The 13,330-nt window shown below is 52.6% G+C and overlaps 1 protein-coding gene across 1 annotated transcript; it reads left to right on the top strand.

Moving 5' to 3' along the window:
* The first annotated feature begins 1,953 nt into the window (after window positions 1-1,953).
* Adra2a (adrenoceptor alpha 2A) lies at window positions 1,954-6,295 on the top strand. The gene is made up of 2 exons (XM_078050192.1): window positions 1,954-3,050; window positions 3,233-6,295. The coding sequence occupies exon 2, from the start codon at window positions 3,490-3,492 to the stop codon at window positions 4,885-4,887; it is 1,398 nt and encodes a 465-aa protein (XP_077906318.1). The 5' UTR covers window positions 1,954-3,050; window positions 3,233-3,489; the 3' UTR covers window positions 4,888-6,295.
* The last annotated feature ends 7,035 nt before the right edge of the window (window positions 6,296-13,330 follow it).

Below are 13,330 nucleotides of genomic sequence, written 5' to 3'. Positions count from 1 at the left end.
GACATGATATATACTAGGTACTTAACACAAGGCAGCTCTTGTTCTTATTAACAATTCTTGTGTACTGGCCTTGGGGCCCCTGGCTCCTTGAAAGACCCATTTCCATATTAGGAGAAAAGACTCCAAACCCAGGAATTAATACATCAGTTGGATGCTCAGAAAGCAGTTGGAAAATGTGACAAGAGGCATAATATATGCTAGCATCAGAAATTTCAAGAAAGGAAACACTGTAGACTATTTTTTTCCATTTCCCCCCTCATTTCTGAAATGAGACAGGAAAAAAGTCATATTTTAGAAGTTGGTGTGGAGATGTGAAGAGATGTTGTTCTGGGAGCAACATAGTGAACCCCACATGGTCATGGACTTTAATGTTTGTTCCTCTTAACATTCATACAAGAGGGGTTAAGCTCCTGGTGTTGTGCAAAATTGAGTAGAATCATATTTCCAAATGAGCCTGCTTTTGTGTCCCTTTGTCCAAGAGACCCAGGCAGAAAGTTGAGTAGAAAATGAGAAATGATGGGTTCCAAAAAGGGCAGAAATTCTGCCTTCTTGGATTTCTTGAGTCTCTAGAAAGAGGGTTTAGAAAGGCTACCTTAGTTTAGAACTAAGGTAAAGATTGGGAGGCAGATAGTGAAGTCAAATGAGACATCCACAGGATACTTTGAAAAGGATAGTAGACTTGGAGCATTTATATCAAGAGCAACAGTGTCAATAACTGTATCGTCGTGGGGGCTGTAGATATTAGCTGAGGTTGAAGGTGATGCTCAAGGTCATTTAACTAGTTCCTCAACCCCTAGTCTGATCTGAGTCTGTACCTTGCTGCTCAGTTTGATCAGACTATAGAAATCCAGCTTAGATGACTTCATAACGTATTTTGGTTTAGTGGTTCCATAAATAAGAACTTTTCCATAGGCTGAATGTCTCTCCTGCTGACATTTTCTATCCTCCTGGGCCTTATCCTTAAGCTACCCGCTACTCATCTGAGAAGTACAGACAGCACAGTGCAAGCTGTTATTCTAGTGACTATTAAAAAGCCTATCACAATACATCAAGCGCACTTGGAAAAACTTGCTGATCACTCCAACCCCCTGCTCTTCTTATCAGAGAAAACAGAAAACATTCTCTACTTTGGCCAGCATTCTCCGGTTTCTGAAAGATGGTGTGTTTGCATCAGCATGGGAGTGCATGCAGGGGGTTAGCTTTTTAAAAATATTTACTTTTAATTGTACAAATTTGTGGAATACAGTGTGATAATTTGATACATGTATATAGTGCGTAATGATCAGCTCGAGGTAGTTGACATTTCCATGTCCTGAAACATTAAAATTTTTATTAAAATAATTGTACGTATTTATGGGATACATGTATATATGTATACAACATGCACTGATGAAATCATGGTAATTAACATTTCCATCTCTTTATCGTTACTTTGTGTTTGGAGTCTTGGAGCTCCTTTGTGTCTCAACAAGGACAAAATGGTTCCCAGCAGCTCAAAGCTGGGCAGAGTGACAGGCAGGATCAGGCCTCTCTTGGGTCTGCACAAGTATAGGCTGTGTGGTCCAGGGTGGAATCACAGTCCTGGGCTGGAGTGCGTGCCAGATCTTCCAAATGACTTTTATCAGATAAATCTCCCCTCCCGCCAGAGGTAGAAACACAGAAGTACCTGCTTTAGAAACATTTGTGCGACATGACAAAATGCAGTTTAAAATCTGGATTCTCCTTTCCTGAGCTCAGACCTAAACTTATCCCAAGATAGAGGTATAGGCTGAGGACCAGAGAAACTGGAGAAAGTCTCCCGGTGCCAGCCAGTTACTTCCCAGACGTGACGACGACGAGCGGCCAGCAGGTGTCAGTGCGCCCTCGTTCTGTCGCGGCGCGCCTCCGCCTGGAGGACCCCTCCCCATAGCGGTCTAGAAGGGCGCGGTCTGGACCCCAGGCAGCGCTGTCCCGCTGATAGCTTTGCGGCTGGTAGGACACTTAGCCGCCTCTTCCCCAAGCGGAGCTCTGAACTCTGGCCTCGCGGGCTCCCGCGTGGGTGCTGCCCATTCCGCTTCAGGGGTTCCATTGGAACCCTCGCCTTCTTCTCCAGCCAGGAGCACCTGCGGACTAGGGCGGCCTGGTCCGGGTCGGGCTGATCTGGATGAGACTCATACCCGAGAATGCTTCTCCCAATTCTGGCCGGGGTTCCTTTCCACCCTCTCTTCCCAAGACCCAGCTCGATAGAGACACTGCGGGTGCCTGGATCGTCCGGGAGCTGCACAGCCAACTCCCAGTAGGGGCCGCTCCCCACTCCCCAGACTCTCTCTTAAAGCCCCTCGTTCAAGGTACCCGCCTTTCCGAAGGGCCCGTCCAGCTTGGGGGGCAGCGCTCCCTGGGGTCCCGCACTGGGCGCCGACTCTAGATCAGCAGAGGGGAGGCGCGAGGGGCGGAGGAGGGTCGGCTTCCCACGTGGGGGCTGACGCCGGCTGCTCGGCAACGCCGGCTTGATCCTGGGGCTATAAAACGAGTCCACCGTAGCGCCGCGGAACAGCAGCGGCTCCGGCTCGGGTGCAGACGCCCAGCAGCCGGCGCGCCGCCTCCCCGCCACCCCAGCGCCTTCTTTCCCTAGTCCTGCGCTCTTGCTGCAACTCACGCTGTCCTCGGCCCCCAGCCGGTCCTGCTGAGCTTCGCGCCCACCGAGCCGACGCCTAGGAGACACCCTGCCTCAGCCGTGGCTCTTGGAGGGCGGATCGCTCACCTGGCGCGGCACGCCTGAGGACGGGGGCGCCTTCATGCGGCCTCCACACCCCTCACGCCGCTGCCGTCCCCGAGCTCCGCGTGCTGCGCCCCAACCCCAGCAGGGCGCGCAACTTTGGAAGTCCCGCGGCGCTCGGAGAAGCGGCAGAGTCCGCACCCTGGCCGGTGTTAGGGCCCAGCCCGCACCGCCGCGTCTGCGGGAAGCTCCAGAGTCGGTAATCGCTTCGGGAATATAGACAGACATAGGACCCTGAGCTCGCATCTCAGCACCTCTTGGCTGCCTCCTGGGGTGGGGGCGGGCCCCGCACACGGTAAGACCTCTCGCTTTCGCTCAGGCTCAAGAAGCAAGATATATATATATATATTTATATAGTTGTATGTATAATTTCCTGTCATCCTTCCAAGTCATCAGGCCACCGATGAATTTTATTCTCCCTTCCTGAAGAATAAATCTCTCTCTAACCATCAGCTCGCCCTGCTCTCTCCTGCTTAGAAATAAAACTTGGCTGTGCCTAGGAGCTTGGAGAGAGAAGGCGCCCACCCCGAGCGGCTAAAGCACCGGCGGGCGCTGTTCGCGGGACCCGGGCCCATGGGCCACTAGCTGTCCCCCAGCTTGGGCCCGGCTTCCTTGGGGCCCCCTCCCTATGTGAGACGCGGCGGGGTGAGTGGGTCGCCGGAGGAAGAGGAGGACCCACGGGCGCCGGCCGGAAGGCAGCTGGCACCAGGTCCAGGCGAGAGGGCGCCGCGTTCATGTTCCGCCAGGAGCAGCCGCTGGCCGAGGGCAGCTTTGCGCCCATGGGCTCCCTGCAGCCGGACGCCGGCAACACAAGCTGGAATGGGACCGAGGCGCCAGGGGGCGGCGCCCAGGCCATCCCTTACTCCCTGCAGGTGACGCTGACGTTGGTGTGCCTGGCTGGCCTGCTCATGCTGCTCACGGTGTTCGGCAACGTGCTGGTCATCATCGCGGTGTTCACCAGCCGTGCTCTCAAGGCGCCCCAAAACCTCTTCCTGGTGTCTCTGGCCTCGGCGGACATTCTGGTGGCCACGCTAGTCATTCCTTTCTCGCTGGCCAACGAGGTCATGGGCTACTGGTATTTTGGCAAGGCATGGTGCGAGATCTACCTGGCGCTCGACGTGCTCTTCTGCACGTCGTCCATTGTGCACCTGTGCGCCATCAGCCTGGACCGCTACTGGTCCATCACGCAGGCCATCGAGTACAACCTGAAGCGCACGCCACGCCGCATCAAGGCCATCATCGTTACTGTGTGGGTCATCTCGGCTGTCATATCCTTCCCGCCGCTTATCTCCATCGAGAAGAAGGGCGGCGGTGACGGGCAGCAACCGGCCGAGCAGCGCTGCGAGATCAATGACCAGAAGTGGTACGTCATCTCGTCGTGCATAGGCTCCTTCTTCGCGCCCTGCCTCATCATGATCCTGGTCTACATACGCATCTACCAGATCGCCAAGCGCCGCACCCGCGTGCCGCCCAGCCGCCGAGGTCCGGACGCCGCGGCCGCGCAGCCCGGGAGCGCCGACCGCAGGCCCAACGGCCTGGGCCCCGAGCGCTGCGCGGGCCCCGCGGGCGCAGAGGCCGAGCCGCTGCCCACCCAGCTCAATGGCGCCCCGGGGGAGCCCGCACCGGCGGGGACGCGCGAGGCGGACGCGCTGGACCTGGAGGAAAGCTCCTCCTCGGAACACGCCGAGCGACCCCCGGGGCCCCGCAGACCCGAGCGCGCCCCCCGGGCCAAAGCCAAGGCTCGAGCGAGCCAGGTGAAGCCCGGGGACAGTCTGCCCCGGCGCGGGCCAGGGGCCACCGGGCCTGGGGCTTCGGTGGTGGGGCCCGGGGAGGAGCGCGGCGGGGGCGCCAAAGCGTCGCGCTGGCGCGGGCGGCAGAACCGCGAGAAGCGCTTCACGTTCGTGCTGGCGGTGGTGATCGGCGTGTTCGTGGTGTGCTGGTTCCCCTTCTTCTTCACCTACACGCTCACGGCCGTCGGCTGCTCGGTGCCACGCACGCTCTTCAAGTTCTTCTTCTGGTTCGGCTACTGCAACAGCTCGCTGAACCCGGTTATCTACACCATCTTCAACCACGACTTCCGCCGCGCGTTCAAGAAGATCCTCTGCCGCGGGGGTAGGAAGCGGATCGTGTGAGCACGCTGCCCACACCCGGCTCACAGACTGGCGCCAATCGCAGGCCCTGGGCATCCAGGGGAGCATCTTCACATCAGCCCTAGCACTTTGAATCCCAGGCCCCGCCTGCTCCGTGTGTCCTGGCCTGGAGGGTGCTCTGGGCCTCCTGCGGACATTTGTTCCACAAGGGAAAAGTTCAGCTGGTTGGGAAGGCCACATACACCCTCAATATTTGTTATGGCCTCTCCTTACCTGGAGAGATTTTTTTTTTTTTCCTGGTGGGACGCTCCTAATCAGTATTGTTTCCTAAAGGTTTATTTACCCTCCCAAGTTCTCCCAGCTCTTCAGAGCAAGCACAGGACTCCAGGGGGCAAGGCTCCCAAAGGATTAATGAATGGGGGTTTCCCAGCCCTGGTCTATTGCTCCTCTCAACCCATAATTGTCTATTTTTAGAAAAAACTCTCAGGGCAGCCCTGCCCGCCCACCTCACCCCCACTGTATATACACACTATTTTTTGATAGTATACCCTGGGGTCCCTCCCCAGTGTCATGTGGCCTTGGCTGTGATGTTGAAATCCTGGTTGTGGAGATGCCCTCCAGGCAGACACAGCAAAAGGCCCAGCCGCTTCGCCATGCAAGCCCTCTTCTAGTGTTGTTATATCCCTCTATGTCCGGTTCACCAGCAACTGGTGACTGTCTTTTGGACGTGGATCTGCTTTGAGATTTCCTGACAGGGAAAAGATTTTTGTCCATTTTTTTTTCCTGTGCCTAACAGCATAATTGCCTTTTCCTATATAAATATTACAAGGATGGACCGAGACAGAAATAAGTGAACCTCTCCGCCTTGCATCAGTCCTGTATAAAGCCATTGTCCTCTGAGGCACACTTGGCCCCAGAAACTCACTTTAAAACTGACTCTTTCTGGTGCCCCATCCCTCCCCTGGGGGCCACTACTTGAAGAAGAATATGTATGTTTCTATCTTGTATGTATGTGCCCCTCTCCCAGAAATTGCTGACTTAGGGGAAATCTTTTGGCTGCTGTTTTTAGTCACAGAGGAGTGGAAATTATGTGGAAGAAGCAAACCTGATACAATTTGCCCAAGGTAAACAGTTTGAAAAGACAAATGGGCCTGCCAAACTGTACAGATCCTGCCCCAAGAGCTCTTAGGTATCAAAGTGTTGTCCTGTCTGCTGCTTTTCTGGCTGAGATCATGTGGCTGATGAACTGCCAAAGACAGGGGAGGAGGTGGAGATTTCGTGTTTACATCCCAGTTTCTACATGTTTTAGATGGAGACAATTTAAGGCCTGCGCTCTTATTTCACTAAGGAAAAACTAATGTCAGCACATGTTGCTAATGACAGTGGATTTTTTTTAAAAAAATAAAATGGTTTACAGATCAAATGTGAAATAAACATGAATTAAGTGGTCCTCCTGTCTGTTATCTGAGTTTTCGAAAGCTTTAAGACTTTGAGAACACCCAATTTCATGTACATTATAAAAGATGTTTAAATGTTTGAGCAATAACAAAACTATCATTGACTAAGTATTCTTATGTGCTGGACACTGTGGGGAGCCTATTATAGACACTCCTTTATTTAATCTTGCCCAGAACCCTATGAGGTCAGTTCTATTATTATCTTCATTTTACAGGTGAAGAAACTGCATCTCAGAGGGCAAATGGTTTGTTCAAGGTCAACAACACATGGTGGAAATCCATGATAGCCAGCTTTATCGGGGTGCCTATGCTCTTCACCCCAGAGCCTTTCCAGAGCCAGTGCTGACTTCTCAGCATGCCCCTAGCATAGTCTCTTCTGAGTATGCTCTGCACTTGGGTGGGATATATTCCAGTGTAGATATGGTGTGTGTATACCCCAAGGTATATACATACCTCAAAGTGTATATCTAGCCTAAAGTGTGCTATGTATACGCAAAAGTGTGAAATATACTCTGAAATGTGTCATCATGCCTTAAGGTGTGGTAATGGACAACACGTAGTATATTTCCCATAGCAAGGTATGAACAAGTGGAATCATATTATTTGATGGCTCAAATTATCTGTGGCCAAAGGCACACGTCTTTCTGGTTGCCTTTTGGTAGCATCACGGTCTGTTCTGTTCCTCACACTGTGGTTGTGGCACTTTGAAGCTGGGAGGGCCTTAGAGATCCAGGAATTCAGCCCCTTGTCTGATAAATAAGGAAGCAGGCCCTAGAGGAAGTAGGATCCTTGCTCAGGATCCTTATAGCCCTGGGTGACAGGGTGTTGGCTCAGGCTGCTTTGCTGAAGTCCAGCCACCTACAACATGCAAGCACCCCAGTTCTGGATGTTCTCAGAAGCAGGTGCCGTACACTTCTGGGCAGTTCATGAGGCATCTCCTCATCTTTCAATTCTTTGGTGGAGTTGAGGTGTGTGTGCAGGGGTGGGAAGGTGGAGACCCCTGAGAGGAGATCTGGGCACTCAGGAGCCTGGGAGAGGGAAGACGAGAGGGTTTTTAGAGGCAGGAAGGAGTTCCTATCATGACTTAGGTCCTCTGAGCCCACAGACAGGAGGGCAGGCAGGCACTCAGCTCCAGTGACCCTTGTTGAGGGGCTTCACAGACCAGCCTTCCAGCCTGTGGCGCCAAGGCTGGCTCCCTTGTCTGGTGCTGTGGCCTGCTGCCCACCCCTACCCAGGCTCTGCAATCCCTCCCCACTCCAGGACACCCATGGCCCCAAAGGCAAACAGTGCTAGACAATAGGCCAGTCTGGCAGGCCTCCAGGACCCAGGCTGTGTGTTCCAGCCACAGGGCAGATACAAACACGGCTTGCTCCTGACTCTCTTCTGAGCTGTCTGGTAGGGAGGTGTTGGCTTTCCTTTACCCACTGGGTCTGCTGCCTGAGGAAAGGGAAAGTATGGGCAAACGTGCCACATTAAAGGGGCCTCTGGTGCTGTGGATCTCCTGGGGCTCCAACGTAGCAACAGAAAAACCTTAGATGGAAGCTGGGACAGTGGGGAGCGAGGGCTGGACTGCTAGGCTTCTGAGTTCATGCAGAAAGCCCCCAGCAGCAGCCTGTGGAGTGTGGGATGGGGAGGGGAACTGAGGAGGAGAAGTGACTCCCATGGGGATCTTTGCCAAAGGAGCAGGAGATGAGACTGGAACCCCACAACTTTCTGTCCATGCTACCTGGGTTCTGTTATCTGGACCAAGGTCTGTTTGTGGCTGATCTCCTCTTTATATAAACTTTGGTTGGGGTATCAAAGCTATTGGCCCTTGGATCTGCCTTGTCAGGTTCGCTCCTGCAGGTGCATCTGGTGGGGGAAGGCAGTACCCTGGTTGGGACTGGCACAGCACAACCCCCTCCCTGCAAGGTTTTGTTCAGCTGCTTCTGTGCTAGAGCGCTGGAGGGGAGAATGATGAAACGTGGCTTAGGCTTCGCCCTGTCTATAATCGAATCAGAGTTTGAGAGCCAGAAGCTGCCTCAGCCATCCTCAGTTCCCATATTGCACTGATGAGGGATGCAAGGCCCCGAGGAAGTCTGGTCATGCATCATTCCAGGGTCCCTCGAGCACTTTCTTCCCATGATGCTCCATCCGATGCCATATATCCCCAGTGCATACTGTTTGGTTGTTGGATGTGGTGAGTTACTTACTAATAAGCCCCGAGGCCCCCCTGCCTTCCCTGTGACAGCACCTTGCTAGGCACTCTCTGGAGGAGTCCTCTTCTTGTGCTGCAGGCACTGCGCACAGCCCACCACCAGTCTCTGCAGGCGCTGGCAGAGTTATGGCCCTCCCTGTCCTCTAGAAGCTTTAGAGGTGCATAAGGAGACAGGATGTGCCTATGTGATGCATTCGATGCACAGAACAGAGACAGTGTGACAGAAGGAGTGTATGCATGTGTCCACTCAGGGCAACAGGCCCTGATCTGTACCAGGAGTGTGCAGTGGGGAGAGGTGCTGTGACTGGGAGCCCAGAGCATAGGAGCTGGGCGCTGGGCTGAGGGGGTGGGTCAGACAGGGCAGGCAGCTCTGTGCCCTGTGGCACCATGGCCCAGGTCAGACCTCAGCTTTCATTTCTCTAATCTGATCCTTGGGGGTGGTAGGGCAAGCTCCTGTGCCTAGGGATATCTGTCTGGAAGACTTCCTTCCTGACTCAAGTGGCATATCAGAAGCTGGGTCCCCAGAGCCAGGGCCCAATGTCAGGCTTGCCTTTGGGCCCCTCTTTGGGCCCTGCTACCCCCAAATAGGCCCAAGACCCCAGGATACAGGAAATAGCACCTTGCTCAGCAGAGGATGTGCCTTCCAGGAGAGCCAGGCCATCTCTGAGGGGAGTCACACACATGAGGTTTGTTTTGGAAATAGGCATCTATCTCTTTGATTACCAGAAATCCTTGGGTTTAGAATTGAATTCAAAAAGGGGAATGGGGTCTGTTGGAAAGAACCTAGGCCACAGCATTGGTAAGCCTGAGTTCTAGCCCCAGATTTGTCACACCAGCTGTGTGACCTTGAGCCAATTCATCTCTGAGCCCCATTTCTTCATTTGTGAAATGAAAGTGGTTGGTTGTCATTTAGAAGTATGGTCTACAGAGTTAATTTAACTACAGAACTATCCATAGTCTTTCTAGGTATATGTGTAAATAAGTATGTAGCTATGGACGTGTCTGCCTGCCGGTCTATCACCTATCTCCTGGCCTTTAACAGATGTCTTCTCTTCAGGGCTTCTCAGAGACCTTAATATACCTGTGTCGTTTGTGATTCTCCGAGAGGATGACATGGTGGTCTGTTTCCCAGTTTGTTTGCCCTGGGCTGTGGAATCTCATATTTTACAAAGCACCTCAGTGAATTCTACTTGCTGGAACACTTTTTGGGAGATCCCAGGTTAAGGGATCTTACAGAGGTTTTCATCGATCTATTTTAAGATAATGCCAACTGCCAAATCTGCTGTCTCCTGTCTCTGCCATAGGTGAAGCACGGGCAGGGGTCATATCATGTTTCCTCCTTTATGACAGCTGGCCCTAAGGCTGGGGGTTGAATGGAGGATGCAGTGTGTATTTCAGATGTGTGCTAAAACTTCTTATAGGTTCATGTATATGTAAATATGTATGAATGCATGGACGCATGTATATGAGAATGCATGCATGTATGTGTACATGTGTGCAATCATGCCTATGTGTGTATACATTTGTGTTCATACACAGGTGTACCTGTTATAAATGGACACCCAGGGCCACCTTGCTCACCTGGACCTGGAAGCACCTGAGGGAGTTGAAGGTAGACATGCACTTAGAGCCAAGGGAGGTCCAGGAGAATTTGTTGCTGTCTCATTGATTCTAAGTGCAACACGCCCCTCCCCAACTCGTGCATTGGCTCCTTGGAAGCTGCTAGAAAGAGGTGGATGAGTGATGAAATACAGGCGTTTTGGAGAGGCAAACTGATTCTCTGCAGGTATTTTCTTTAGCATCCAGGCTGGCCTTTTCTCCAAGGAAGGGGGATTTATCTGACCACAGAGAAACGAGGAGTGGGGATAGGAAGCTAGGCTGGAGTGGCTATTAAAGTTCTTCCCAGCCTGTTTAAGGCCAGGAATTTGGGACCTCTTTGCAATCTGTATCTGAGAAAAACAAGATGGCACACCGAGAAGTAGTGCGATTGAAGAGGGAATATTTACAAGGTACAGGCAGGGCTAACAGAGGTCTCCAAGAAGCAGAGAAGCACTTTGGGACTTGCACAGTTGGAAACTGTCAGCACCCTTAGGCCAGAGGGGCAGGGGTGGGGGGGCACCACTACTAAAACCAGCACACCTGTGCTGTCAGAGAAGGATGCCTGGTGGGCAATGCTAGGAGGAGACTCCTGCAGCCATTGCCAAGCATGTCTGGGCCAGGAGGGAACCAGAGTGTGCCAACACCTTCCCACTCACACCCTGATCTACCCGTGTGGTGTCTACCCTTAGCTGATCTTCAGGGAGCAAGAGTAAATCAGTACCTCATAGGCTCGGCCTTTCTCAGAATAGGTGGATCAGGCAACCAAAGCCAAAAGGAGAATATCCATTGGGGGACCCAGAGCCTGAGAAAGGTGCACACCTGTGTACACACACACACACACACACACACACACACACACACACACACACAGAGTCCTCTTCCCATCTTCCTCTCTGAGCCAGGTGAGAGAGAGACTCAGGGAACCCTGGCCACAGTTCTCTGAGCTATCCCCACGCCATGTCTGTGGCTCAGGCTGAGCTTAGGAGGCCAAGGAGCAGACCCCAAGGTGCCCCGCAGAAAGCGCCGCTGAGGCTGAGGACTGGGCGAGAGCAGGGGGACCAACCCAGGTCAATGTCCCCGCTTGTTCCTTTCTTGGGCACACTGGGAATTCTGCTCCTCCTTCCTCAGCATCTGTGGATCCTTCTGGGCCTTCTTCTCAGGTATTTTTTTTTAATTTTTAAAAATATTCTAGCCCCAGAGGAGTCTCTGAGACATTGATGAATGAATGGTGGATTCGTTTCTTTGTTCCTTCATTCGTTCGGCAATGACTTTTCGCAGCTGTGCCTAAATCGACACCACTAGTGTCCTTCTATTTGTACTAAGAGTTGGAGCTACAGTGGTGAGCAAGGAAATCAGAGCTACTTCTTTTGTGAGAGAGACAGATATTAAATGGCACCAGGGAGCGGTAAGCCCTGTGACATACAGGTGGGGGTGGGTGACAGGGTGATGTGGAAGAACATGGCCTGAGCTCAGGTAGGGGGAATGAGCTTGGAAAAGGTCTGACTAGATGAGAGCCAAGGGATGGGCAGGAATGGGTCAGGCAAAGGGACAGGAGTGGAGGGGAGCAGTGAGGCAGGAGGTGGAGTGTCATATGTTGAAGAAACTATGTGAAGTCCCCTCTGGCAGGTAGGTGCATGTGGTGTGAGAACAGAGGGGGTGGGCAGGGGAGTGAGCCGGATCAGGCAATGGTACACAAAGGACTTTATCTTGCGAGCAATGAGGAACCACTGATAGTTTTTCAGAAAGTGGGAATAGCACATTTTTTTGTTTGGAAGAATCCTCCCTGGATGCCTGATGGGGGACTGGTGGATGGTGGAATGTGTTGGCTGCAGCCATAACTAGGGCTGACTAGGGGTAGATTTGACATTCAGGGAAGCCCAGGGCCTCTTCTGCCACCCATGTCATTGCCAATCCCTGTGCAGATCCAGATAGTGGGATTTCAGAGCTGTTCCTGCTTATAAAATACTATACCCCACTGCCCCGCCCTCTGTTGAACATCTAACGTGTTATTAGAGACTGGTTCCTGGGTCAGTTCTTTCTTTCCTGGTTAAAGGCAAACATCGCTTAGAGAGTGACCTCAGTTGGCCATCATGGTGTGTTGACCTAATTGGCCAAGAAGCCTGGTCTCCCTCCCTTCCCATTTCCCAGCCTCAGTTACCCCATCTACTCAACAGGCCAGAGGAGTCAGAGGAAAGCCTGCAGGGACTTGCCCCTCTGGGATTCTGCTTCGGATCAGAAGACCCAGTAATCTGCACATCTGGAACTCACCTTGTAGGTTCCTGTGCCAGGTTTGTCCAGGACCTTGCGAACGGTCATCTGTGTCCAAGAAGTTTAGGGGACCTGAGACTTGGCACCTCTCACTGCCTTGTCTGCCAGGAGGTGCTCTCTGCCTCGGTTTGCCCAGCTGTAACTAGTGTTTTGGTGCCTTGGCCAGGCCTGTGCTTGGCTTCCGGCAGGCTCCACAGTGCTACCCTTTTCCTCTTTGGTTTGGGAGCTGGAAGGCTTTTTCGCTCATGAGGCTGCTCTGGGCTGAGTGCGTTGGGCTGGGGTTCTGGGTGGGGCCGGCATCAGACCCTTAGGGCCCATGTTTTTGGGTGATTCTTGGCAGGGATTTGACCTCTTGGGTTCTTAGCTTTCTCTTTTCAGCCCGATGGAAGGTCCTGTGTTCTGCAGTAGAGCTAGAGCCTAGGGCTGGACGAACTCCAAGGCCCCCCAAGCCCGTGATGTTCACAATGGCCTCTCGGAAAGCAGCCCTGAGACTCCAGCCTCCAGACTCAGGTTAGTGCACTTGGCTCTCTGTTGTCCCCCTGGCTTTCCTGTGTCTGGACACAGGACTCTTGTTTCTGTCTGCTGTCATCCTGCATGTGGAAAGCCACGTCCACTCTTCCTCTGCTCCTTACAAAATAACACCCAGACTTGAAAGCCGAGCTATGCCATGACACCTGTTTAGTTTGTAATTCTTCTTTCCACCATTTTTTATTGGTGCATTATAGTTGTACATACGATGGGATTTCTTGTTCCATATTCATACATGCACACAATATAACAATATTATATGGCCAGTATCACTCCCCAGCACTTCTCCCTCCCTCTTCTTCTCTCATCCCCTGGACACTTTACTTTAAAAGTCAAAAGAACCTGGGGTTTGGTGTCAGTTGTACAAGGGTTTAAGCCTTGGGTCTATCTTCCTGCCATCTTCCCTCCCCATCCCCAAATGCCCAGTCTTGCTGCC

This window comes from Ictidomys tridecemlineatus, chromosome 1 (genome assembly GCF_052094955.1).
Source record: "Ictidomys tridecemlineatus isolate mIctTri1 chromosome 1, mIctTri1.hap1, whole genome shotgun sequence".
NCBI classification, from domain to species: Eukaryota; Metazoa; Chordata; class Mammalia; order Rodentia; family Sciuridae; genus Ictidomys; species Ictidomys tridecemlineatus.
This window is presented reverse-complemented; position numbering and strand designations above follow the sequence as displayed.

Excerpts from the sequence above, each read along its gene's own strand:
- Adra2a (XM_078050192.1), top strand. The coding sequence starts at position 3,490 with ATGTTCCGCCAGGAGCAGCCGCTGGCCGAGGGCAGCTTTGCGCCCATG.